The sequence below is a fragment of the Trifolium pratense genome, linkage group LG7, assembly GCF_020283565.1.
Source record: "Trifolium pratense cultivar HEN17-A07 linkage group LG7, ARS_RC_1.1, whole genome shotgun sequence".
Classification (NCBI taxonomy): domain Eukaryota; kingdom Viridiplantae; phylum Streptophyta; class Magnoliopsida; order Fabales; family Fabaceae; genus Trifolium; species Trifolium pratense.
The window spans coordinates 15,919,782-15,944,798 of record NC_060065.1 but is presented as its reverse complement, the minus strand read 5'-3'; the positions used below and the strand labels follow the sequence as shown (position 1 = coordinate 15,944,798).

At 31.0% G+C, this 25,017-nt stretch overlaps 3 protein-coding genes across 5 annotated transcripts; 1 reads left to right on the top strand and 2 right to left on the bottom strand.

The window, feature by feature from the left end:
- The first annotated feature begins 4,741 nt into the window (after nt 1-4,741).
- LOC123898290 lies at nt 4,742-12,804 on the top strand. 2 transcript variants are annotated; one of them, XM_045949208.1, is made up of 14 exons: nt 4,742-5,162; nt 5,368-5,425; nt 6,419-6,639; nt 9,098-9,215; nt 9,590-9,668; nt 10,203-10,237; nt 10,504-10,574; nt 10,848-10,950; nt 11,034-11,132; nt 11,228-11,290; nt 11,550-11,726; nt 12,152-12,199; nt 12,311-12,367; nt 12,445-12,804. In XM_045949208.1, exons 1-14 carry the CDS (start codon nt 4,873-4,875, stop codon nt 12,529-12,531), a joined length of 1,506 nt encoding a protein of 501 aa, XP_045805164.1. In that variant the 5' UTR covers nt 4,742-4,872; the 3' UTR covers nt 12,532-12,804. The 2 variants fall into 2 exon arrangements, with proteins under 2 accessions (XP_045805164.1, XP_045805163.1); XM_045949207.1 differs by having other exon boundaries at nt 5,368-5,497.
- A 1,760-nt stretch (nt 12,805-14,564) lies between these two features.
- On the bottom strand, nt 14,565-19,895 carry LOC123899633. Of its 2 annotated transcripts, XM_045950809.1 has the most exons (3): nt 19,655-19,888; nt 14,989-15,166; nt 14,565-14,855 (listed from the first exon to the last, which is right to left on the bottom strand). In XM_045950809.1, the coding sequence occupies exons 1-2, from the start codon at nt 19,829-19,831 to the stop codon at nt 14,993-14,995; spliced, it is 351 nt and encodes a 116-aa protein (XP_045806765.1). In that variant the 5' UTR covers nt 19,832-19,888; the 3' UTR covers nt 14,565-14,855; nt 14,989-14,992. The 2 variants fall into 2 exon arrangements, with proteins under 2 accessions (XP_045806765.1, XP_045806764.1); XM_045950808.1 differs by having other exon boundaries at nt 14,565-15,166; nt 19,655-19,895.
- Nucleotides 19,896-20,845: 950 nt separating this feature from the next.
- Nucleotides 20,846-24,375, bottom strand: LOC123898048. Its single transcript, XM_045948897.1, has 6 exons — nt 24,082-24,375; nt 23,843-23,997; nt 22,405-22,525; nt 21,627-21,746; nt 21,460-21,530; nt 20,846-21,362 (listed from the first exon to the last, which is right to left on the bottom strand). The coding sequence occupies exons 1-6, from the start codon at nt 24,271-24,273 to the stop codon at nt 21,131-21,133; spliced, it is 891 nt and encodes a 296-aa protein (XP_045804853.1). The 5' UTR covers nt 24,274-24,375; the 3' UTR covers nt 20,846-21,130.
- Between the last annotated feature and the right edge of the window lie 642 nt (nt 24,376-25,017).

The following is a 25,017-nucleotide window of genomic DNA, read 5'->3' as shown; positions in this document are numbered from 1 at the left end:
TCAGAATTTTTTGTAAACACATAATTTACTAATTTTAATTTATATTTTTTATATAATACACATCAAAAACAAAATAAACAAAACAATCACTGTGCTCTTAATAAATATGGAATTAATTTATTACACGATCATATTTTTATATTTATGTAGTTATGTAGTGTATATGAGTGTATATGACATCACAATATTCATTCTCATAATAATGCCACCTAATTTATACGATTTTCATAATTACACTATAATGTCGGTTTCATGTATTTTTTGTTGAAATTAAATTTTGAAGATTACGACTTAAAAATATAAGACACGCATAAACCATTAAACATATTATTTGAGAGCTTTACACCTATAAATAGTTTGTCTACAACAAGTTTATATTCATCAAGATCAAAACAACCATATAATATTTTTGCATCATCAACCTTATTTACAATATATCATGGCTTCATCATATGATTATGTTGCTTCGATCAATGCTTTGAAAGAGAGCTGGAACCTGATGGTTCGTGTCGTCCATTTGTGGTACGTCAAAGATCTTGATTCTTGAAAATTATCATTTTCCATTGAAATGGAAATGATGTACAAGAATGTAAGTTTTTTTCAACCAAACTCCTTTTTCTTCTTTTTTTATGTATTTGATATTTTTGCGTTTTTTTAAATCAAGCGTACAAGTCCTGTTCAATAATCTATTTTAATTTTATATTTGATATTTGATTTTTAAGGGTAACCATATTCAAGTATGGGTGAAAGGAAGCTAGCATTTTATTATGGGAGAAACATGTAAAATATCAGGTTAGCTTTGTAACCAATAAATTATAATTCTTAAACGCAACAATTATTCGTAAGTTTTTCCTCTATTTTATTTTTAATCTATTTACCTTTTGATGTGTGAACATTTGAGTCAAACGGTTCAACTGATTTTGTTTTGCTCTTCTTTTTTTTTTTTTGAAATTTAAAGGGGCCAAAAGATCCAAAAGAAGATGATACGCAGATCAAACAGTAAAGAGAAACTCCCATAACATTGTCAACAACTAAAGACTTAACCTCAGTTATTGTTAGAAGAATTGCGGTGGAAGGATTGTGTTCGTGATACAATTTAAGCTATATGTGTTATTATTTATATGTAAAATAACTGTAAAAAAATTGATATGTAAAATTTATATTTGATAAAAGTAATCAAAATGATATTATCACGTGGGCCACAATTTTGTTGTTTCTTCCTTATTTTATTTTTTTGGTAGAAATTTCTTCCTTATTCAGTTTTTCTTTTTGACATGAATAAATTTTTTTTTTCTGGTACAAGTAATTTATTCCTTTATTTAGTCAGGTTCTTTTTTCGTGTACCATTTATATATCTTAATAGTTTTTTTTTAACACGGTTCTTAATAGTTACATATATATAAAAAAATTACATATTTAAATTATATTTAGATATTTGTCAATAATCAAATATAAAAAATGTTGGGAGAGGTCGATCTCTTAAATGGATCTCATTTATCTCGAGATAATTAGTCTCTGCAGTTGGACATGGAGACATGGAGGATACCTTTGATTTATCAAAAAGATATAAAACAATGTACAGTAAAAATGTACAAACAATGAAAACAAAAATTAGGAAATAAAAGATAATCTTTGTTGTAGCATACTAAAAAATGCTATTTCAAAGTTCTTTAAATTTTATTCGATAATTTATCAAAAAATTTCAAAATATAGAATATGGTTTTATTTTAATACTTAGATGGGGACTTACTTAAGAATTTCTTTATATGGTTTAATTTTAAAAATGCATAAGATAATCCATCTATATCTATATAATCTATAATATGAATAAAGTCAGACCTATTCATTTTTCTCTCTCCTATAAAATACTTGCTTCTCATGCATTCTATTCTCTGATGTATTTGACAATTAATTCATTTGTCTATAATAATTGCCAATAATTTCAATATTCATTTGACAATTATATTCATATATTAAGACGGGAATCTATTTTTATTTTATAATTTACGTGAGACTTTTGTATTTATAATTTACATGGGCATATATTTTTGCACATGTATTACTTTGGGGCTATACTTACCTTACAGTCGAACTGTGAATTATCAGCGAATTCTTCCATGAGAACAAGAGTGTTAATACTACTTAATACCAAAAAAAATATATTACAATAAATACGTTATTTTTATTCATATATTAACACAAAGACATATTTTTTTTTTCAATAATTTATACGATGTTCTATATTTATTTTATTTGGAGGATATTGATGTGGAAATTAAATTAACTAATATAAGATATATTCAAATAATTTTTTTAGGGTATTTTTGTTTCGTATTTATTTTACTATGGGTATTATGAGATTATTTTAACTTTTTTTTGTTTGTTTGGGGGGCTTTTTTTAAAAAAGTTTACACACGAGTCTATATTTTTACGTATATATTAAGAGACATGATTTATTTTTTTGTAATTTATACGGGGCCTACTTTTTTTTTTTTGTGATTCACGCGGGAAATATATTAAAATTGTACGTTTAATTTTCCGTAAAATAAAAAATCAGAGGTACAATTTTAATTGAATTGTGTATGATTTTAAAACTATTTTAATTGACTATATTTATATATTAATACGGGATCTTATTTTATTTAATTTTTGACAAATACGGGATCCTACTTTTTTTATGTTATAGTTTTTCATTTTTCATCCTTTTTATTTTAGAACGATGAAAATTTTAATATTAAAATATTAATTTTTTAGTCTCATTTTACCCGTGCTTGGCACGGGTCCGGATACTAGTAATTTGTTATGGAGGGAGTAATTGATATGTAAGGTCATCATCACTAAAATGATCTCAACGATATTAGCACAAGAAAGTCTTTGGTATAACTCGTGAATTAAATACTCTACTAGCCCAATTAATGTTCATACCTTTTTTTTTTTTCACCACCAATTTAATCTGGTTTGAAGGTCAGTTCTGGTAAGTGGTTTCGGTCCCCTCTCAATCGTAGTTGCGGGGGATCGAACCGCGATCCTCCCTATCAAGTTAAGCGTCAATCACCACTGAACCAACTAGCGACTGATATATATATATATATATATATATATATATATATATATATATATATATATATATATATATATATATATATATATATATATATATATATATATAGGGAGTGTATCCGGTGAGAACTGATAATTATTATGAGAAATGAGAACTATTAATAATAACCATAAGATTTAATTGACGCATCGGATTAAAATTCTCATACTCACTTAAAACCTCGTGTGATCTTATTTGTGAAGATTGAAAAATCTTTCTATATATAATTTTTCCTAATTTTAACGGAAGGTAATGTATATGATATCATGCTAACACAAATAGAAAAATGCCGGGGTAGAAAAATGCAGGAAAACCCCCCAAAAAAAATGCAGGTGCCCAATGAAGAATTCAATTTTGACTTTGGAATGATTATTCTTTTTGCTATTATATAGATGGTATTAGTGATTTACATATCTACTCAACATAGCTAGTTTCATTTTATCTTACATTGGTTTATCTTAATTTTACTATTTAGTGAGATTAAGACCTTATTATAGCTCATTAAAAGGAGCACTATTTGATTGATGGAAAAACTCAAACACTTTCTTTATAATTGACTTTTCTAATATTGCACACATCATTTTTGAGTTTTTGCCGGTGATGTATATGTGTTCATAAGCTGTGTATTTTGAGTTTTGGTCTGGGATATAACTATACGTGCTCTATAACAACAACGATGGTCGACAAATTACAGATTAGTAAGCTATTGACAATCTGCAAATTCTCATTCCTAATAATGCTCTATTTGTGTTAATATGAGATGCATTACATGCGTTAATAAATTAGGAAAGATTATATATAGAATGATTTTTCGATCTCCACAAATAAGATCACATGAGGTTTTAAGTGAGTGTGAGAATTTTAATCTGATGCGTCAATTAAATCTTATGGTTATTATTAATAGTTCTCATTTCTCATAATAATTATCAGTTTTCACCGGATACACACCCTATATATATATATATATATATATATATATATATATATATATATATATATATATATATATATATATATATATATATATATATATATATATATATATATATATATATATAGGAAAATGTTAACATGTGCACCAAAGGCACATGTTAAGGAAGCAAAAGTAGAAATAATATATTGAAATTTGTGCATTTAACTTTTTAAACATTAAAATTTTTTTCTAACATTAAATGCAATTTTCTATATTTAGAATCTTAACATGTGCCCTTGGTGCACATGTTAACATGACACTATATATATATATATATATATATATATATATATATATTGGTAAACAGAATTTAGAGTGGAGATGGTGATTCAGTCTTTAACTAAAAAAGTCTTTCAAATTAAAAAAATAAAAATTTATTAATATATTTATATTTATCTTTCTTCAAAAATCTGTTTTTTTAACCTGAAATCTTTTAAATTTAAGATCTGTTTTTTTACCGCTAGATTAATCTTTTGAAGTTTTTATATATTCTCTATAACAGTGTTCTCCATAATTTTAATTAATGCAATCAAGTTTCTAAATTTCACTTTTGACTAGTTCTCATTTTATGTCCAGCTTGTTTGTTTTCCCCTTAAAATAATGAAAGTATCACAATCATGGAAGAAGACATGGAATTTCCAAGAACAAATGTTCGATTAACTTAATATCTATATAATCAATTATATATTAACTTTATTCTAAACAACTATATATATAATCATTAAAAGAGCTCTCTTTCTTCCTTAGCCATTCCTATAAATCCAGTTGACAATATAAATCATTTCAAACATTATAGATCATGATTACTAATGGGACAACCATGGATCCAAATTGTTTCCTCAAGCTCATATTGGTACTAATAATACTCCTCCTAGGGTTTCTTGCTTGGCTTGAAAACAAAAGAACAAACTCAAATAACAAAAGGGAAGAGATAGTGCAAGTTAGTGATGAAATAAATCTATTGTTTGAACAAGATCATGAGGACAACATAATATCCATTGGCTTAAGTGAATATTGTGTTTGCTCCTTTTGTGGCAAATTAAGCAACATAATCACAAGATGCTCTCGATGCAAAAATTATACATATTGGTAAGTTTCCAAAATTTCATTTCATTCTCTTCCCTTTCAACTATCATTTTTTGTTAATCTATATGCAAGCATTATTCATAGAGTTTAAATATAAACAACTTGACTTTATGATTTGAATTGGATATTTATTTATTTTTTTCACATAGTTTTAATTAATATACACACACTATCGTTTTGATATTGATCTTGTTGTAATTTGAATCAGCTCAAAAGAATGCCATGTGATGCACTGGACATGTTGGCATAGAGACGAATGTTTTGAGGTAATGTCTACAGAAGATCATCAAGAATCATCTTTTCATGGATCCCAATGCTTTCACTTGGAGCCTAGAAACGTAATGTTATTAATTATTTAAAGTTCTAAATAATTAGTTTGAGTCATTTTTTATAGGATATAGTGTGAATCCTTTTGTTTTAGTAATATATATTTTATTTTATAGATGCAGCTTTATTGTGGAATGATAGTTTTTTCACTTCCTAAACAAAGTCACCATTATTCTAAAAAATAAAATAAAAAACTTCTTTAACAAAGTCAATGAAAAACTGACCGCAATTTAATCTCTAAAACTGACCGCAATATATGGTCCACCGCAATTTAATGTTACAATCTGCTAAACAAAAATTCCATGTCGGTTTTCAGTTAAAGATTATAGTCAAGTCAACTTCTCCCCTTGATTTGAAATATGAAAAATAAAATGTTTGATAGTTCAAACTCTTCTTTGTAAAAAAAATAATTTTACTTTTTTTTTAGTATTACTGTTTTTCTTACAATATAATATCTGTTTTAATGATATCATTTGTAAAATATATTCAATTAATTATCTCTAAAATTTTTTGAACAAGTAATTATCTCTAAAAATTATTTTCATTGTAAATAAAATATTAAATTTCTTTATTTATTTAATAATTATAAAATTGACTATTTTATTAAATTAATAAATGGTAGAAGTCCATCTTTAAACTCTTTTTGAGAGATCTAAAATAATCAGATAAATAAAATTAAAAAATAAGTTAACTAATTGATAAGTAGTATTTTTTTTTTTTTTTACTTTGTCACTAAAGAGTAAGTTAATGTTGACCTATATTGTCAAGAAAAAGAGTTTATGTGATATTGACCTATTTTATTACTCAAAAAACGCGTTGTGTGTGAGAGAAAGAAAGATATGACTTCATAAAAAAATTAAAAAAGAAAGATATTATAAAATTAAAGATATAATATGAGACAAATGCTTAAAAATTTAATTAACATTGTGCAGGAAACCTCTAATTACTCATTCAATGATGATGATGAGCAAAAACCATATGAAGGAGATGTTTATTATATTGAAGGAGGAGAAGATAGTGATGAGTCAAATAAAGAAATAACAAGGGGGCTAATTCAGCATGATGGCATTTTCAGTAATAACAGTGATAACTGTGCAGTTTGTGGTAATCCATGCTCCAAAAAATGCTCAAGATGCAAAGCTATAAAATACTGGTAACTTATTTCATAAATTTTTATTTTTTGTGGTAATCCATTGCTATGCGCTTTTTTTTTTTAATGGTAAAATGTATATTAATAGAAGAAAAAAAAACGAAATCCGCGGGTTACAACTTTTTTTTTACTATGATATTGATATGAAGTTTTTACCGTCATTAGCGATGACTAATCTCCGTCGAGGAACCTGTGGGGCACACAAGGTGAGTTCTTCCCTTCCAACTGAATTTTCTCCATACGCATGAGCCATGAATCGAACCATTAATCACATACTTAAAGGGACCAAGACGCTTACCACTTTAACGATTCATTATTGGTGAACAATCCATTACTATGCTGGCACTGCTGACAAGTGACCACCAACAACAAACATAGAAATATTGTTCTTTTATAATAGACATAAAGATCAAATAAAATTAATACACATTTGATTATAAATATATTAATTTTTAGATGAATTCTCCGATAGAAATCTTATTTAAGTACGTACAGATACATCCCTGATATGTACAATTTTGATAGGTGTACAAATAATGTTTTTCTAATTTTTCTATTAAACACTAAACATTTATAGATCTATTAGAATTGTTCACCTCAGCGATGTTGTGGTACATGTTTAAATAAGATGTGTACATATGTGTCACCGTGAGCTTAGCTCAGTTGGTAGGAACATCACATTTTATGTGCAGAAGCTGGTGTTCGAACACCGGACACTTCATTTATTCACCTTAAAATTTATAACTACTAGATTACCTAGAAAAAAAAATATATACATATGTATTTACCTAATTTTTATTGACACGTATGTGTCTTATAAAAAAGAACTTTGAAAAAAGTTGTTGTTTCATATACTATAAGTCAATGCCTCTTTCATGTTTTTGTGTTTTCTTCTGTAGTTATTTTGTTCCACTAGACTTAGTGTTAATTAAATCATTTTTTAAGGGATACAAAGTCTTAAGATTGTAACTAACAAATAATCTAGGTATAATTAGTTAGTTGGACACTGACAAGTGTTGTTGAGAAATTGCACATTAATACTTCTTCAATTTTTATTTTTTTTTACAAAATATTTAATAGCTTGAACTCGGAACTTCTGGATCTTATATCTATTTGTAATTTGTGTAGCACTAAACTAACTTGATAGGGAGAATTACGGTTTGATCCACACAGCTGTGATTAAGAAAGAATCGAAATCACTTAATGACAAAACTGACCCCAGAACCAAATTAAGTAGTTCGGTGGGCCTGGTGGTGGAAAAAAAAACAACTATTATTGGATGAATTAGCTAGATTTTTTTTTGTGTTACAACACCGGTTTTTATAAAAATGAGTTCTATTAATTTGGATATAATGTTCTTTCAATAATTTGAGTTATTCTAAACAACTATATATTAAACCAAGTCATTGAGTTTAAGTGGTTAATGAGCTTCACCAAAAATGACGGATTTCGGGAGAAACCGAGTTCGATTTCTGGGTGGAACAATTTCTTAGCCAGACTTTACTTATCTCGCGACCGAACTCTGGCCTACTAGGGCCCCTTTCTCCTAGGAACTAGAGGGTTATAAAAAAAAAAACTATATATTAGATTAACTGGATTTTGATATTTGACTTTTCGCTAAATATCTAAAACCACGTCAACTGAATAAATCTATATTTATCATCACATGGTCACCTTCAAAACTTGATATATACGACCAAGTTACTTATCAAGAAGTGAAAGTTCTTTTTTTTTTGGTCAATATCTTGCTAGCTACTTTTTTTTTTTGTACATGCTAGCTACTTTAACTATACATATTTAATATAGACGAAATTTCCTTCTTGCCTTATACGTCGTGTGAGCCACTCAAATTTCTTCAGCTCCCGTCAAAATTTGTAGGAAGTATATTCTTTATAGTCAAAAGAAAAAGAAAAAGAAAAAAAAAACGAATTACTATGATTTGCATAGAAGTTAGAATGGAAGTTTCTTGTATGACTAGTCTAAAAAAACAACTCAATTTAGAGAATAACGATGTGTGCTAAGAGAAGTCTCATATCGTTTGTGAGATATCCTGAATATGTGTTTATAAGCAAGAGGCAATCATCACCTTAGTGGCCTTACAAGCCGGTTTTGTAAGGATGAGTTAAATTCAAAACTCAATTCTAAGATGATAGAGCCTCTCCACAATCCGTTGGGCTGTCTGCTATCAAGTTCTGATCGTGACATCCTCATGCAATCCTCACCTTACAAGTCAGTTTTGTAAGGATGAGTTAGGCCCAAAACTCAATTCTAAAAATGTGTTTTATCAGTGAAAAATAGGGAACTAAACTTGATAATTGTTTTTTTTTCTGTATATTGTTTGATTTAGAAATTGGTTAGGAGACTCGACTAAATATAAGGGACTAAAATTTACAATTCATAAATTTGTTAATATATCTACTGATCTTAGGCTTCATTGTTTTTGTGCCTTTTTCTTTTGCAGCTCACAAACATGTCAACATTTTGATTGGAAATCCGGGCATAAATTTCAATGTTGTGTTAAGATGAAAAGTTCAACTCAAGTAGCAACAAGCAATCAAGAATGGCCCGTTGGTGAAAATGTAATTATTATTTTCTTAAATTTATAAAAATGCCAATGGTCAATATTTAGCAAAATCAATTAAAAAAAAATATGCATAACAAATCACGAGTGAATTAAAATATAAGCCTTATTGAAATGCTTATTTAGTGTTTGTAGTGTCACGTGAGCTTAATTCAGTTGATAGGGACACTGCATTATATATGTAGGAGTTTGGGGTTCGAACTCCGAATACCCACTAAGCTACTTAAGAAGAAGAAAAATGAGTTGTTGAAGAGTAAATTCATTTTTGAGTATTGAAAATGAATTTGCATTATCTCCCATGTTATAAAATAAATAAATTGGGACTTTTAATCCAAACATTTATAATTTTTGTTTTTCACTCTTTCTTCACAGGTTATAATGCCTCCAAATCTAGATGAAGTGGCATATACTGATCATTCATATGACACTCTTTGCTTGGAATTTCATTCAGGTCTCAAATATACATTCATTTAGTACTGATGAGAGCTATACATTTTTAATATTTTGATTTCATTTTTTTATTTTATCAGGGTCAGCACAATAATTTTTAATAGTGAATGAAGTTAAAGTAAATTATAAAGTAAAACATGTGTCATTTTTGTCTCAATATGAGACATTTTTGCTTATGAGATTAATTGTTATGTATTGAAAGCATAATTTTTTTTTACATATAACATTATAGTAGCACTTTTATAGACACGTTTTTAAAATATAGTCTCAAACGTCTATATGTCATTATTTGACTGGATGTATGTGTAAAATAATTTTACACCGACAGTATATAAAAATTAAGTCATTTGCTTATAATATTTAGTTATAAATACTTTTTTTGTTGGTAGGCTTAAAACTCTTTAGTAGCCTTACAGTTGGATCAGTAATGTATTACATCAAACCTAAATCATAATAATAAAGTTATTTGTATTATGGTTTCATTAGTTAGTTTTTATTTTACTCTTTTATTCATATTGATTCTTGGTTGGTGCAGAAGAAAACACCAAGGCTCTCATTTTAAGTTCACAGGTATGAATAGGAAAATGCTAAACAGTGCCCCCGGGGCACTGGTTAAGGATATCAAAATGGAAATTTTATCTTGGAAATTGTGAATTCAATACCTTAAAAATGTAAAAAGTTATTATCTCTCATCATTAATTTTATTCTTTCTTTCTTTTTTTAGTATGCTTAACTAGTGCCCCGGGGGCACTGTTTAGCATGACCCATATAATTAACATAGGAATTGTACCTAAAGAACAACTTTACTTGTTACTTTAACTTGTGTTGCAATGCAGGAAGCTAACAACAACGTAGAAGAGGTTGAAGAAAAAATGAGAAACTTAAAAGAAGAATTGGAGATGATCAGGTATAAGAAAATCGTGTTTTGCTCCACCTCGCGTTATCGGCTTATCGCCTCATGTAATTGTTGTTTTGCATTAAGTACTAATAATGCCAAAATATTGTCTCGTGAACTTAGCTCAGTTAGTTGGCAGGGACATTGCAATATATATGCAAGGGGCCGGGGTTCGAACCCCAATCATCCCACTTATCTACTTTAAAGATGAAATTTCTAGCCACTAGACTGCTTGACAAAAATAAATAAAAAAAATAATGCCAAAATATTTTATGGTTTTTTAAGAAATGAAAATATAACACTGCAAGCAAAGCTTGAGTATTGGGAAATTAGAGCAAAGTATTCCGCTGATAGACTTTACAGTTTCAAGAAAGAGAATCAGCACCAGGTAATTATTATTTGAAAGAGATTTCAAAATTAAAGTGAGTTTGTGAATGATTCTAATGTCTTTTTTTTGTTCTACATTTTCAGTTGTTAATATTGAAGCATGAAAATGAGTTGACATCAAATGCAGAGAAACAAGCACGTCAAATGGTTACTAATTTATCTCAGAGATTACACTGTTTGCAGGTTTAAGCAACTTTCATTGCATCTTCATGTAATACATCTCATTTAAAATGATTACATTAAGTAATACTAATCATGTAATGTGGCAAACCATGCAGATTTCAATTGAAACTGGAGTAGCAGAGAGGAAAAAACAGGAAGAATTTATATATATGCTACAGGTATATAATTACATAATCGGAACCTTATAAATTTGAAAGATTAGTTTTTGAAGCTATGTAGCACCCGCACATAGCTTCAATGTGTGACATCACTGACGCAACACTAACACATGTTTTTACTTATTACAAGTGTCTACGTGTCAGTGTCTTGTGTTTTGTCTGTAGTAGTGCTTCATAGGTTTGAAGGCGCGTGCACTAGAGTCATATTCTAAATTTTGTTACTTAAAGTTACCACTCATTGATATTTGTTAATTTACAGAATGAATGTACAAAGGCTAAGAGAGATTTTCAAGAACAAAACAAGTATGTTGAAAGGCTTAGACAGAAGCTTGATGATGCAACTCAATTTCCTATGAGAATAGCTGAAGAAACAAGACAAAAGTTAGCCATTACTTCCAATGCAATTTTTGCTAATGAATTCAAGCCTGCCGTTGAGGTATTTATTGGTGTTTGTGTCAAATGCTTTACATCCCTTTGTTGGATTATGTTAGAAAATCACCTATTACTATGCTAAATGTATATTAGGAAAATGTTAGTAGTTAAGTTTTTAGGGAGAGGTAGAATTTGTTAGCAAAAGGATTGAGTTATAGCTCCATTGGTAGTGAGATTCTAAGAATCAATGTACATAAACCCCACGTACATGATTCGAATCTCACAGAAGGCAAAAACTCTCATGAGGTGACAAGATCATGAGTAACGGACTAACGGTTATGGTAGCCTATCCCCGTGGTCAAGTTTGAACTCGGTGAAGGATTACAAAAATAATCGAAACTATGTCTATCTATTGTTTTCTTTCTCTTGTTTTAGTTCATATTTGCAAGTTTTAAATATTTTTTCTTCTTATATTCAAATTCTATTTAGGTGTCCAAGACAATCAGTTTAAGCAGAAACCCAACCTTGACTAGTCAGGTAACTTGAGAAATTCAATTTGAGAAATAATTTAATCTATATCATTGATATAATATTGTTTCTGTTGTGAATAGCTTACCAAGGAACTAAGTTACTTTCAAACTATTGCAGTGTTGTACAATTTGCTTAAGCAATGAGAAGGACTTGGCCTTCGATTGTGGGCACATGGTAAAGTCCAAAAATCCTAACAAATTTTTGCTGCTTCATTTATATTCAATGATTAATAGCAAGTTATTGAAATGCAGACTTGCAAAGAGTGCGGATATAAAATTCGCAAGTGTCATATATGTCGAAAGAAGATTGCTAATCGTATCAGGTTGTTCCCGGGGTGATTGACAATGGAGTTGATAGCCAATCTCAGAGAATGGCATTATATATGCTTATTAATGTGATCAGATCTTGCCAATTACATATTACAATAATTGGTCAAGATAAAAAATTATTATAAATAACTATGAGGTCATATCATATGCATTCGAGTTTAATGTATGTGAGTAGATGTGTAAATATGAATGTAAATTATGTTTTGGTGCAGCCTTTGTATCGAATACTATGTATAGCTTTGCCTTTTTTGTTGATGTAAATATAATGCACAAATGCTACTACTGATACAACAACATGAAACATCACGAAAGAATCTTAACTAAGAAACTGTAACTTGAATCTTAAAAAGATTCTTAACTAAGAATAAGAACAAATTCAGAAAGCCAGGCTTTCTAACATTAGGTCAGAATATTCATATAACATGTGCTAAGTTTTTAACAACTATCACTTAGAAGCAAGTTTCTGTAATATCTAACATTAGATTATGACCAGATGAGCTCGTATTTTACTACAATATTAATGTTTCTCTAAAATATATCTAGTTAAATGATCAAGTAGAAAAACCAATTTTTTGGGCAAATATTCATATAACCTGTGCTAAGTTTTTCACAAATGATTTATGTACGTGATAACTTATTCGGATTTGCGCGAACTAGCAGACCAAGCCTCCGCATGCTTACAACCGAAATATTATTTACTATCTTGCCTCTGTAGACACTGCATTGTGAGTAATCTTTCAGTAGTACAGATCCATCTAGTATGGTTCATTATATGTTTTTTACACCATGATTGTGAAGTTTTGTGACAGCTTTGAAGTTAGTAAAGGTGCTTAGCCTGTGAATCCTCTGAAGACTCCATTTCTCTATTCAATTTGGATCTATGGGATTATATTTCAAAGACATAGATGCTGAGAAGGAAAACCCCCAATTGCAGAACTCTACTCCTAAGAAACCAACTGATAAGTACACTTTCAATGGTAAAAAAAACTTGATGTACTAATAAAAAATCAACAACAAAATAAAATCTAAAGGAGACAAATTCTTCCAATTTTGAAGAATATTCTAACATTAGTTTTTATTTGTTATTGCATCCACTTCAGTGACTAGACCTTACATCCTTTACCCTCCGTTTAGGATGATTTTAAGCTTCTACTTTCAAGGAATGACGTCGGTCAAAACATTTTCGAATACCTTCCCCTTTATCTTTGATGTTGTTTAAGTTCCTCGCAAAATATAACTAGAACTTCGCCAATTTAGACTGCCCCAATGATAAAAAAAAACTACTTGAATAGATGTATCTGATGTTGTCTAAGTGTGTGTTTGGTATCATGGTCAACATGTCGAAATCACGGTAATCTACCGTGATTTTGCATAAGCTACAAATTATAGCTTTTGGAAAATTATGATGGGTCACTGTGATTCTAACATATGTACTGTGATCCCAATCATCGGCCAAGTTAAATGATTCAAGTTTTTTAGGCCAGCAGTTATGTTTATCCGTTTGTTTAAGACAACATTATCTTGAGTAAGCATTAGCCCCTACACATCTAAATGAGAAGTTAGTTCCCCTTAGGTTTACATATCATGATAAGAGAACAGCACATATGTCCCGTGAGAATAACTCAATTGGCAGAGACATTGCATTATATATGCAGGGAGCCGGGGTTCAAACCCCGATCATCCCGCTTAAGGGTGAAATTTCTAGCCACTAGGCTACTTGACAAAAAAAAAAGGCCTAAACTTGAAGAACCTGACAAATCTGTTTCTAACAAAACGATTGGAACAAAGAAAGTAACATAATGAGTTTTTTTTTTTTTTTGACAGAGAACATAATGAGTTAATAACTGACTAGAGCTTTAATCATTTTTACTAGTAAAGATCTCGTGCAAGAGCACAAAATGTGAGAAAACAGATGCGTGAGATTCAACCGTGTCAGTGGGGGGAAGGCTTTCTTATGAATAGATACATAGAAGTGTTTCACTCCTATACCCTTATCCCTTTCCAATACCAAACAATACAAGCCAAAATGGACAAACAGAAGATGCTATAACACCTATGCCATTTGCCTTATTATATGTAAATCTACTGTTTTATTTCAGGCCAGTGCAAGTACAACAGTTACACTCATAAATTCAAATTAAGCAAAACAAAAGGCTTATTCGTGAAGAAAACAATAATAAAAACAGTTCAGTACAAAAGCATAAATCCTATAAAAAGTTTGAATTTCAAAGAGGATACTAGAGCTCTTTTATGAAAAATTGACATGAAATATAACTAGTAGATGTCTGGATGGAACCATGAGCACTCAATTTTCATCGAACCACTCCTGCTACCTGCTCCCCATGAACAGGATTGCTTAAATAAATGCGTTCAGGGATAAAAAGAGAGATATAAAACGAAAAAATAGCATTGCGTTGATATTGAACTTAAAAGAACATATATTCACAATAACTAGAGATCAGCAACTTATTCAATTTGTCTGCTCCTTTGCTGCTTGCTCTGGAATTGGTTGAATTCTCACGTATGGTTTTCTTGTTAAAGTTTCTCCTCTTAGAGCAGCAACATAGCGGTCATTGGTATTCTCCTTTCGCTGCAGCTCTCCGAGGTATTCTGCCAGTCTCTCTTTATTCACTTGACCCATCATCTGAAACATAATAAAAGCAACAGATTGTTCAGATAGAGGATTTTCACCAAAGGAAAGAAATCACCTCAAAGAAGAAGGGCAAACATGACAATGACAAATATTTAATCCATCTAAACAGTTACTTAACCTCTATGATAAACTACTATGCTATTTGAATACAAAACCAATCTTGCCAGTTATCAAATGTGATTTAAAATTATCACATATTTGTATCTGACGAAAAATATAGAAAATTGAATACAGAGTAAAAACACTGAAACAAGTGCAATCATTGTCACAGAAAAATATTAGATTTTGGTAGTGATTAAAAGATATATGATGTTATTTAACCTCTTAATAAACTGACAGTCTGTTATGAATTCTCTGGGATCTGGAAACTTGTTATTCGCTAAATGATACACCATGAAGCAACACGGTGGTCAAGTGTTGGGTAAAGGCCTCTTAAGAAAAACAGTGACTTGTCTGTTAGTTGAAAAAACTAGGAGGTATAAACCAAACTGCAAACATCAAGAAATTAGGGAAGATCCCTGTTCACCAAATGATTCCTAGAGTAAAAAAGAGACAATAAATCATTCTCTAGGGATATGTGTTGATGGAGGGTTTCAGAGGGATAAGTCTACATTTTGGTATATATTTCAGAATTTAACAAAAGATTGAAGAATATCATATAGATAATTGTTATAACATTTTAATTTAATTTTAATCACACTTGATTTATGTTTAAAAACATTTTATAACTTATTTAATTTAGAAAAGAAAAATAATTCATCCCTCCCCTCCAAAACCCTCAATCCAAATATAACCTAAGGCTCCCCTCTTATTTATAGGCAATGATAAGTGTTGATTTTATACTTTAATTAACTCTCATATTTGGTTTGATAATCTTCATTTTTGTCGAATTTATAGGTCTTAGATGCATTTTATACTTATGGGTTCAATTTGAGAGTTGAGATTGCTATACAATATTAATTTTTGGATTTTTAATCATTTTGACCTTTCTGACTTCGGCAGCGCATATCTGGAGCTACGAATATCGGATTTTGATGATCTTTGCGCCCCTGGAAAGCTAAGACAAATTACTACAATTTTGGGTTTCACAAGCTTCAGCAAATTTGACATAAATCTAGGTGAAACTGGCTTCTAAAGTTGGTGGTCGTTGCTGTCAAATGGTCAAATACCTTTCTTCACTAATTGGGCCATAACCCTCTCACTAATAGTCAAAATTATACAAAATCTGTGGCCCAAGTTTAACAGAAGACAGCAGCTGGTGTCACTAACAATGAAGAGTCTTATTGCCTAAGGAATAGAGCTAGCTACACAGCAACTAGAGAGGAGGCGGTGATCTTTTACAAACAAGAGTCCAAATTATCTTTCTTTCTACGCAAATTGCATAAAGGCTTAAGGACTAAGAAATTGAGGGCGGCAAACAACAAGGAGGTGCCACTATGCAAGGACAGAAATTGAAGCATATAAATAGAGAGCAAGGCTGAGCATCGAAGGAGAAGAAGAATTTTGGGAGCTTTCTCAATTTTTACTTCATCTTTAGGTTTTCTTTTACTTACTTTTCTTTTGTAATTTTGTATTCCATGAGTTCTATAAGCTCAATGGAAGGCTAATTTTCTTAATCAATCCTTGGGTGTAGACATTATTGAGGTTTGATTTATGAAACCTTGCTCTATTTAGTTTGTTCATATGAATTTCATTCTTCATTGTTTTCTCTCTTGAATATGATTTTATCTGCTTAAGTGAAATTAGATTCTTGAATAGTTGTGTTAGTGGCTTCATTAACTCAATTGTACGAGAGGAAACAAGAACTAGATATTGCATTGAAGGTGTTTGATGTTATGTCTAGCTTGGTTAATTTTGGGTTTTAAAGTTTATTCTTGGTCAAATGTTAGCTTAATTCATTTCCTTGATTAATCTTCATCCTAGAAGCTTTTCTAGTATTAAAATTGGGGATTATGATAGAGCTTATCATCGTAATTCAAGACCAAGAATGAGATTACCATATGCATATTTATTTGTGGTTAAGGATTAAATTAAACTCAATAATGTTGAACCCCATGGATTGATTGTTTTTAAATCTTTGTTTTCAAATCTATTTGGCTTTTGTTTATGTTTATTTCTTCTTCAAACTAAAACCCCCCAAAACCTTTTAATTTTGTTCCTAAATTTGGTTGGATTTCAAAGTTGGTCAATCGGGAAACGATTCGGGTTGTCACTAATACTACAAGTAGTGTTTTAACTCGGTTATATTAATTTCGGTGAGTTCGGCGCTCGTCAGGCAACATGCCTTATTTCCTAATTACCGTACTAAGTAACTCTTAACTGGCAGTAACACCAAATTAGCATATTAACCTCTTAACAAATAGTAACAGGCCTATCAGAAGGTTAGTTTGTTAGGATTAGATAGAAAAGTAGTAGATTATGTAATATATAAATATTAGGATTTGACTTGAGAGAGAATCGGGGCATTTGGACATAGAAAATGCAGACCATCAAAATTCTTTAGTGTTGTGATCAAGGGGATTTGCCCTATTCATTGCACTAAGACATCGGTTTCTATTACTTAGAAACATGGAATAGAGGTAAACACCTCCTCACAGCACTAAACAACAAGAATGCAGGGAGACCTCTAAACATGGAGAAACAAGAAAACAGAAAAGAGAATAGTGTCCTCTCAAAAAGAATTGTGAGCCTTCTAATATCTACCACGCAATCCAATAGATTCTCCATGCCTTCTATATGTCAATCACCTGTTTGTTTTATCCATTACTGCCAACTGCCAGTTCACTATCCAAAACTCCAAACCTTTGTGTTATATACATGTTTAATTGGAGGTATCAATACCAACTTCCACAAGAGCCACACTATCCTCGAGGTAAAAATCAGGATACTGAACTGGGTGTGGAGTAGATCATAACATAGTGATTTGAAAGCTAACTATAAAAGATAAGATATGTGAAATACCATTAAAAGGACACTTATGTCTTTGCATTTCTGAATCAGTTTTTTAGGTATTAACAATGACAGTATGTGAATAATTTCGAGCAACAAAACTTTGAATTCAAGTAGGACAGCTGGATTTCTTCAGGTCTAGGAGCTATACATGAACCAGAAGAAACTACCACGAACTTGGAATTAGACCATTTTTAATCATCTACTATAATGCAATTTTGTAAGTGACAAAACTAATACAACTGCAATTTCACACCTGCGGCCAGCTGTGATCAGTGCTAATCAAAAACACAATTTGACGAACTTAGAATAACAGCTATCAGTTCAGCCATTTACTGACAAACTAAAAGCATGATCAGTGACTATCAACTAATATGCCTAAGTAACAGCCTAAGAAATATGGAACCTCCTCATCTTGTCTATCCTCCATACTAATGCAACCCCATTTCCTCCGTCACTTCATTTTGCATTCAATGATGATTGCAAAACCCATCCTCTAACATACAAGCCGCTCAAACATATCTTCCAACTGCTGGAATCTCTACGTGGTCTCTATGTTTGTTTCCTGAAATCCCCTTTCTATTTCTTGTCTTCCACCCTTCTATATCTTTGGCCGTACCATTCAGCACTGATGGGAACAAGAGGTCTGGTACTAAAGTGATATGTACAGGAAGTGTTGTCAATTGCAGAACAAAGCGGTTTGTTCAAAGCCCGCTAAGCTATGGCCTCTATTTGATAGCACTTAATACTAAATAGTGTATCAGGGAACAATAATGGTCAGTTCAAATTCCGCTGTGCTATTGCACTACACTGGACTGTGAACAGATGGAGACGAAGGAAAATATAAAAATAGAACCGAGGAGAAAATACTTCCTGACAGCACTAAACACTAGAAACACAATTGCAGGCCCCTTATAGATGAAAAACATGAAAGCTAATAATCTCCTATCAAAAACTGCTAGCCCTCTATTTAGTCGATCTTTTCCTATGGTCCATCCGCAGGAAATCATTTTTATTTTTTGTGTTGACCCTCTGGTTCCTAGGGGAAGGAGGCCCAAGTAATTCAGAGTTCGGCCGCGAGGTAAGTAAAGTCTGGCCAAGAATTGTTTTGTTCCCACCAGAAATCAAAAATCATTTTTGTTAATTCTCAAACATTAAGCGTATGTTTGGATGGGTCATTTTGTAAAGAAGGACTTAATTTTCTTTTCAATTTTCTATTCTAAATTAAGGAAGCTATAAAATATTTTGAAAACTGAATTATTTCTAACTGAAATATTATATTATATGATCATATATCATGCTATTCATTCAATTTTTTAAAAATCTCAAATACATATCAAAATACACATTTAACCCTTCAAACCACTCATCTCTAAAAACCCTCCACCAACATACCCTAAATTATGAACCAAGGTATCCCTGAGCGCAACTAAATATATTAATTAACCACTTTAAGATAATTTCGATTCATTTAGCGGAACTAAATAAAAATAAATAAATTGGCGAAACGAATATGAAAAGAATACTTGCCAGTGATTCAGGGCGAGCCTTAGAACGGAGTTTGGATTCGAGTTGATCGCTGCGGGTATTGGTGGCCGTCATGACGCCGAAACCAATAACTCCGGGAACGATGCCGCATATGGTAGCGAATGCAAAGAAGAAAGGTTTAGATTCGCGAGTTCTTCGCACCAGCCATTTCCACGCCATTTTGCTGGGTTTCTCGCGTCTTCTAAGACACACACACACACCTACGTCGATTTGTTATTTTCTTTTTACAGGGTTTTCAAAAACCTTACGGAAGCTAATGGTTCGGTCTGTTGAACCGGAAATAGATGGGTTCGTTCGCGATTGGTTCAGACTAGTTTGAACCGGAGTCTGTATAAACAAAGACTAAATTTTGGATTTTTTGTTTTGTTTTAGAGATTAAATTAAATATTTATTCTAAAAAAAAATTGTATTTTTTGTTTTTTATTTTAATTATATACTTTTTTTTTATATTTTGAAGGAATATTTTTTATTTTATTTTAATAGAGACCAAAATTGTTTTTAAGTCAATTAACTCCAAATTAACTGTCTTTACAACTTTTATTGAGAAATACATTTATCTTTACAATTTTTATAAGTTTTTATCGAATATCGTTAATCTTGATGAGTATTAATAACATATCAAATAATTTTAAATTTCTTTAAAAAAAATTATAGATTGATCTATATAATATAAATTTTCAACCCAACAGTGTATTTTGTAAAATTTATATTCGTTATAATGTTATTTATAACTTGTGCATCATACAACACTTGAACAATTCGTTATAATGTTATTAGGAGGTGCTTCTTACACATATTCTTCATGAGGAAAATATGTGTACGGATGTGTTGACTAAATTGGGTGTTAACTCTAACTTGCCGTTGGTGCATATTTCTACTCCTACCGATCTGGTTACTTAAGCCACTCTGGAATTAAGCTTAGGGTGTAGAGTTTATTAGGAAGTAAATCCCCTATTGCGTTTTTTATTTATTTTTCTCTTATGTAACCAAAATATGATCATTTTTTTTTCAAGGGAGTTTTTTTTTTTAACGATCACAATGAGGGTTTTTTTTCAACCAAAACTTATTTTGCTTTATTCCAGAAGAACCACACTCATTGTGATCATTACCGTAGATATATTATCGATTGTTCAACCCTTTAAAGACACTGATATAAGCATACATATGCTAGTGTAAACAACAAACATATCAACACATTATAGAACCTTAAAGCAGATATAAGGTTCACTAGAAGGGCTTTGGAGTCTTGAAAACAGTTAGCTTTCTATCTTTTGCTTTTCTCTCAGACTCAACAGCCGCAATGTTTACCTCCCACTCTTTTTAAATCCAAAGTGCAAATGTTTACAATTTTATAATGGAAAACATTATACCTTTTCAGATCTGGTTTAAAAAGCAATGTGTAAAAAAGGACAAGGCACACATTTTCCTTGATTCTACTACCTAATAATAACAATTTGTTTAGTCTTCATTTTCCTCTGGTTTCACAAAGAATTCAATATGAGCTATTCGACCAGGTTGTTGATAGCCAGCAGAATCGACATAAGAGTGTGAGATAGGTTTGGAAATTGAAACCAGATGCTGCACTTTTAACATTCCACCTCTCCCAATGCTTAGCTTGCTTCCTCTATTTTCTTTAATGACACTACTTGGCATATTAGAAGTTGATGCTCTGAGGAACTTATATTTGTACCTGATAACCATAAGCAAAGAAATGACAAATAAGTTGATGGTGGGGAAATTGATACCTTACATCTATGTAATAAACTTCTTTTAAATAAAAATAATACTTGAAAGAAACCCGATGGTCACACTGAAATGCTACCAAGAGATCTGAATTCGCACAATACATGAAATCTATCTGAAAATAGATTAAAAAAATAGCATGAGTATAATGAATTCAAATTACAGGGCAAAAAATAAGCATGAACACAGTTGAGTCGAAAGCAATATAAACCTGCAAGTCACCGTGTCCTTCAGCCCTCAATGTAACAGAAGGAGGATTTGGCTCCATAGTTATCTGGATGCTTGATCCAGGCCATTCAAGATCCTCAATAGCTTCCTTTAGTGCTGCAGACTAAGGCCAGTTTGGATCAAAATTCAACTTATAGGAGCTTCCCAATTAAATTATTTTATGGTTCTTCACATGAAAAAAAAAATCCTTATAAATTTATAGATATTCAAGAAGTTAGAAGAGAGAGCCTCGAAAAAATTTAAGATACAGAACCTAATTTCAACTTACATGAGAAGCTATTGTTTGAAAAACTCAAATATCACAAGAGTCTTCTAATATTCTTCCCATATAATCTAGATTCAAAAAATCAGCAGCATAAAATTGTAGCTTATCATATTAAAAAGAAGCATAAAACCTAACTTACAATATTAAAAGATTCATCGACACCTCAAATTTTCATACTGCACATTGCAGAATTCATGATTTACAAATGCACTGTGTATTACTCAAAGATTAACTAGTAACTAACAAGTAATAAAATGGTTAAATGATAGGTAACTCCTTGTGTTAGCAAGTTTTCTATCAATAAACACCACTTTCTTTTATATTTTTTAATCTAATTTCCATCATTGAATTATAACAGTAAACCCAAAATTACTTAAATGGCCCTCAAAGTGGCAGGGGACCGCTAAACACATTAAAAATATTCAAGGACGTCCAAAGGATAGTATGTCATCAATCAATCTGTATTTGCAAGTGATACAAGAAATTTATATCATACCTTAACAGTGAAGGTTATAGGGTTTGTCCCAGCAGGTTCAAAATTGTAGTCCCATGCAATAGTATCAGGAATCCTTGTTCTAATCTCTGCACAAATACTGGCATCCAGCGAATCTACAGATCTAAATATGTGGAGGGAGCATATTAAGACACGGATAAGACAGTTCTATAAAGTTGTTTTGATGTAGAGTTCTAAAGAGTGGTGAATGATCAAGAATCCTATTCAATAAACTACCATTACGGCTATCACTCAGATAGGAATATCATCTTCAACCGAAAGTTCTTAATTCACAAAGGAATTTCCATTCTGTGGAACTTTTGTTTATAAAAATTAAATATTAAGAAATAAAAGGTCCGAATAATATAATTGGCTGTCAATAATCTAATATTTTATTTCTCTCCGTCACATTTATATCAATTATATATGAATATGTTGGTTCTATGAATAACATAATCAGGTGTAGAAGGGTAGAAACTGTTGGAATTTGATGTCAATTATTACAGGCCATTTGTTATTTATGACTCATGTGGGAATGATTGCTCAATAGCATGGTGATTTTCACTGGTAGGTAATGTATATCAATCATGCTTAGTTTTATTCAAGCATGAATGGTCTAAAGCATAATAGCACCTTGTTTAATTGCCTAATGTACGAGAAGTGAGAAAGGAAATTGTGCCTATCTATTAATAGAAGGGTCTACAAGGGGCTTTGGGACTGGATCCGGAATATCTACACCTAGTTCTGTTTGTGTTGTTTTGTTATTCGAAGTAAATTGTTTTCATTCTCTGGGTGGATCTAGGATTGTGTTTTCCAGAAATATCACACTTGTGTCAAGTCTCAACGACCAACAATGCTTCATAAGCAACTTGTATGGTTGCGAGCATAAATAACAGCTTGCACAAGAGTTTTAATTCCCTGCATTCGCTGAATTGCTGATTTGAACTGTTAGATTAAGATTGTAAGGCTCACATTCCGACTTTTTATTTTTGCAAAAAATTTACCAAAGTTGGAAGATACATGGGCGCCTGATCTTGATCTGATGATTCAGATCGCATGACTCGATCAAAAGGGTAATAAGAAAGTCAGTTCCGCTTGCAAAATTGCTTTTGTAAAGTTGATTTTAGTTTAAATGATTTATGTTTGGAAATAACAAAATTGAGTTTAAAAATCATGTTTGGAGGCAAAGCCACAAATCTTAACATTATGTTATAATCAATTTTACAGCAAAAAACATTTCTAATAAAGAACCCCAAACATATTTTTTTTTGAAAAAGCTAAATTAACACACCCAAATTGGCACCAGAGAAAATCGAACCTGAGACCTTAAGGAGGAGCACACTCCCAGGTCCCAAGCCAATGCCACCGGACCAACCCAAGTGGGTTAAAGAAGCCCAAACATACCAAAATCAAAATCAGTTTTAAATTGGCAATTACATACTTGAGAAGAACCTGCATATCAGGACCAGGATACTGAATCTGAATCAAACTAGAATGACCAGGAACAGAGAAAGCGTTCAAACAATCGACAAAAAGACCTAAACTCACACCAAAACGAGGGCGTCCTTCTGCATTGTAATCATATCGAATGAATAGCTACAAAAAAAAAACACAGAAACTCAGTAAACAAAAAAATGAGAATCGTAAAAAATTGAAGAAAATGGTATATTTAATTGATACCTCTTTTTTGAGATAAACTTTAGCTTGGAGACAACCACTTTCTTCAACGATCAAAACGATGCCGTGTTCGGATAACTCCAACACTGCGTCTTGGTGGCGTTTCCATCTAACGGCATTTAGTGCGTCGACTAAACCTTGAACGTTTTCCAGTTCGCATATAACGTCCGATGCTTCTTCCTCCATTTCCGACATTATTCCCTCTGCGCTTGCTTGCTCTCTACAAAACTTCACTCACATTTCTTGAAACTTGAAAGAAATTATTTCAACTTGGGATTTATTTCAAACTTAATTTTTAGGTCTTTGCTATCTATTTTTATTTTTAATGGTAAATCTACGACAATAATAAAGGGAAAATATTTTTTTTGGTGCAGACTTTTTTTAAAAGGAAAATGATAAACAGCGTTTCTGGGGCACTAATTAAGGATATAAATATAGAAGTTTTATCTCGTAAATTGTGTATTCAATGTTTTAATGATGTGAAAAGTTATTCTCTCTCATCATCAACTTTATCATTTGTTTCCTTTTTTAGTATGCTTAACTAGTGCCCGAAGGGCACTGTTTAGCATGACCCTTTTTAAATATAGAAGTTTTATCTCGTAAATTGTGTATTCAATGTTTTAATGATGTGAAAAGTTATTCTCTCTCATCATCAACTTTATCATTTGTTTCCTTTTTTAGTATGCTTAACTAGTGCCCCAAGGGCACTGTTTAGCATGACCCTTTTTAAAATACCATAAATACCCTTCTCTTAGTATTTTTTTTTTTTCACACTCTAACTTCCGAAACCAAATTTTTAAAAAAAAAAGAAAAAAAAACTCTTTTTAACTTCCAAAACCAACCATTTATTCCATTCTTTTAGTTTACACATCTTCATTCTTCTCTATTTTTCTTCAACAATATTTGTATTCATTCCTGTTTTTTTTCCTCAATTTTTTT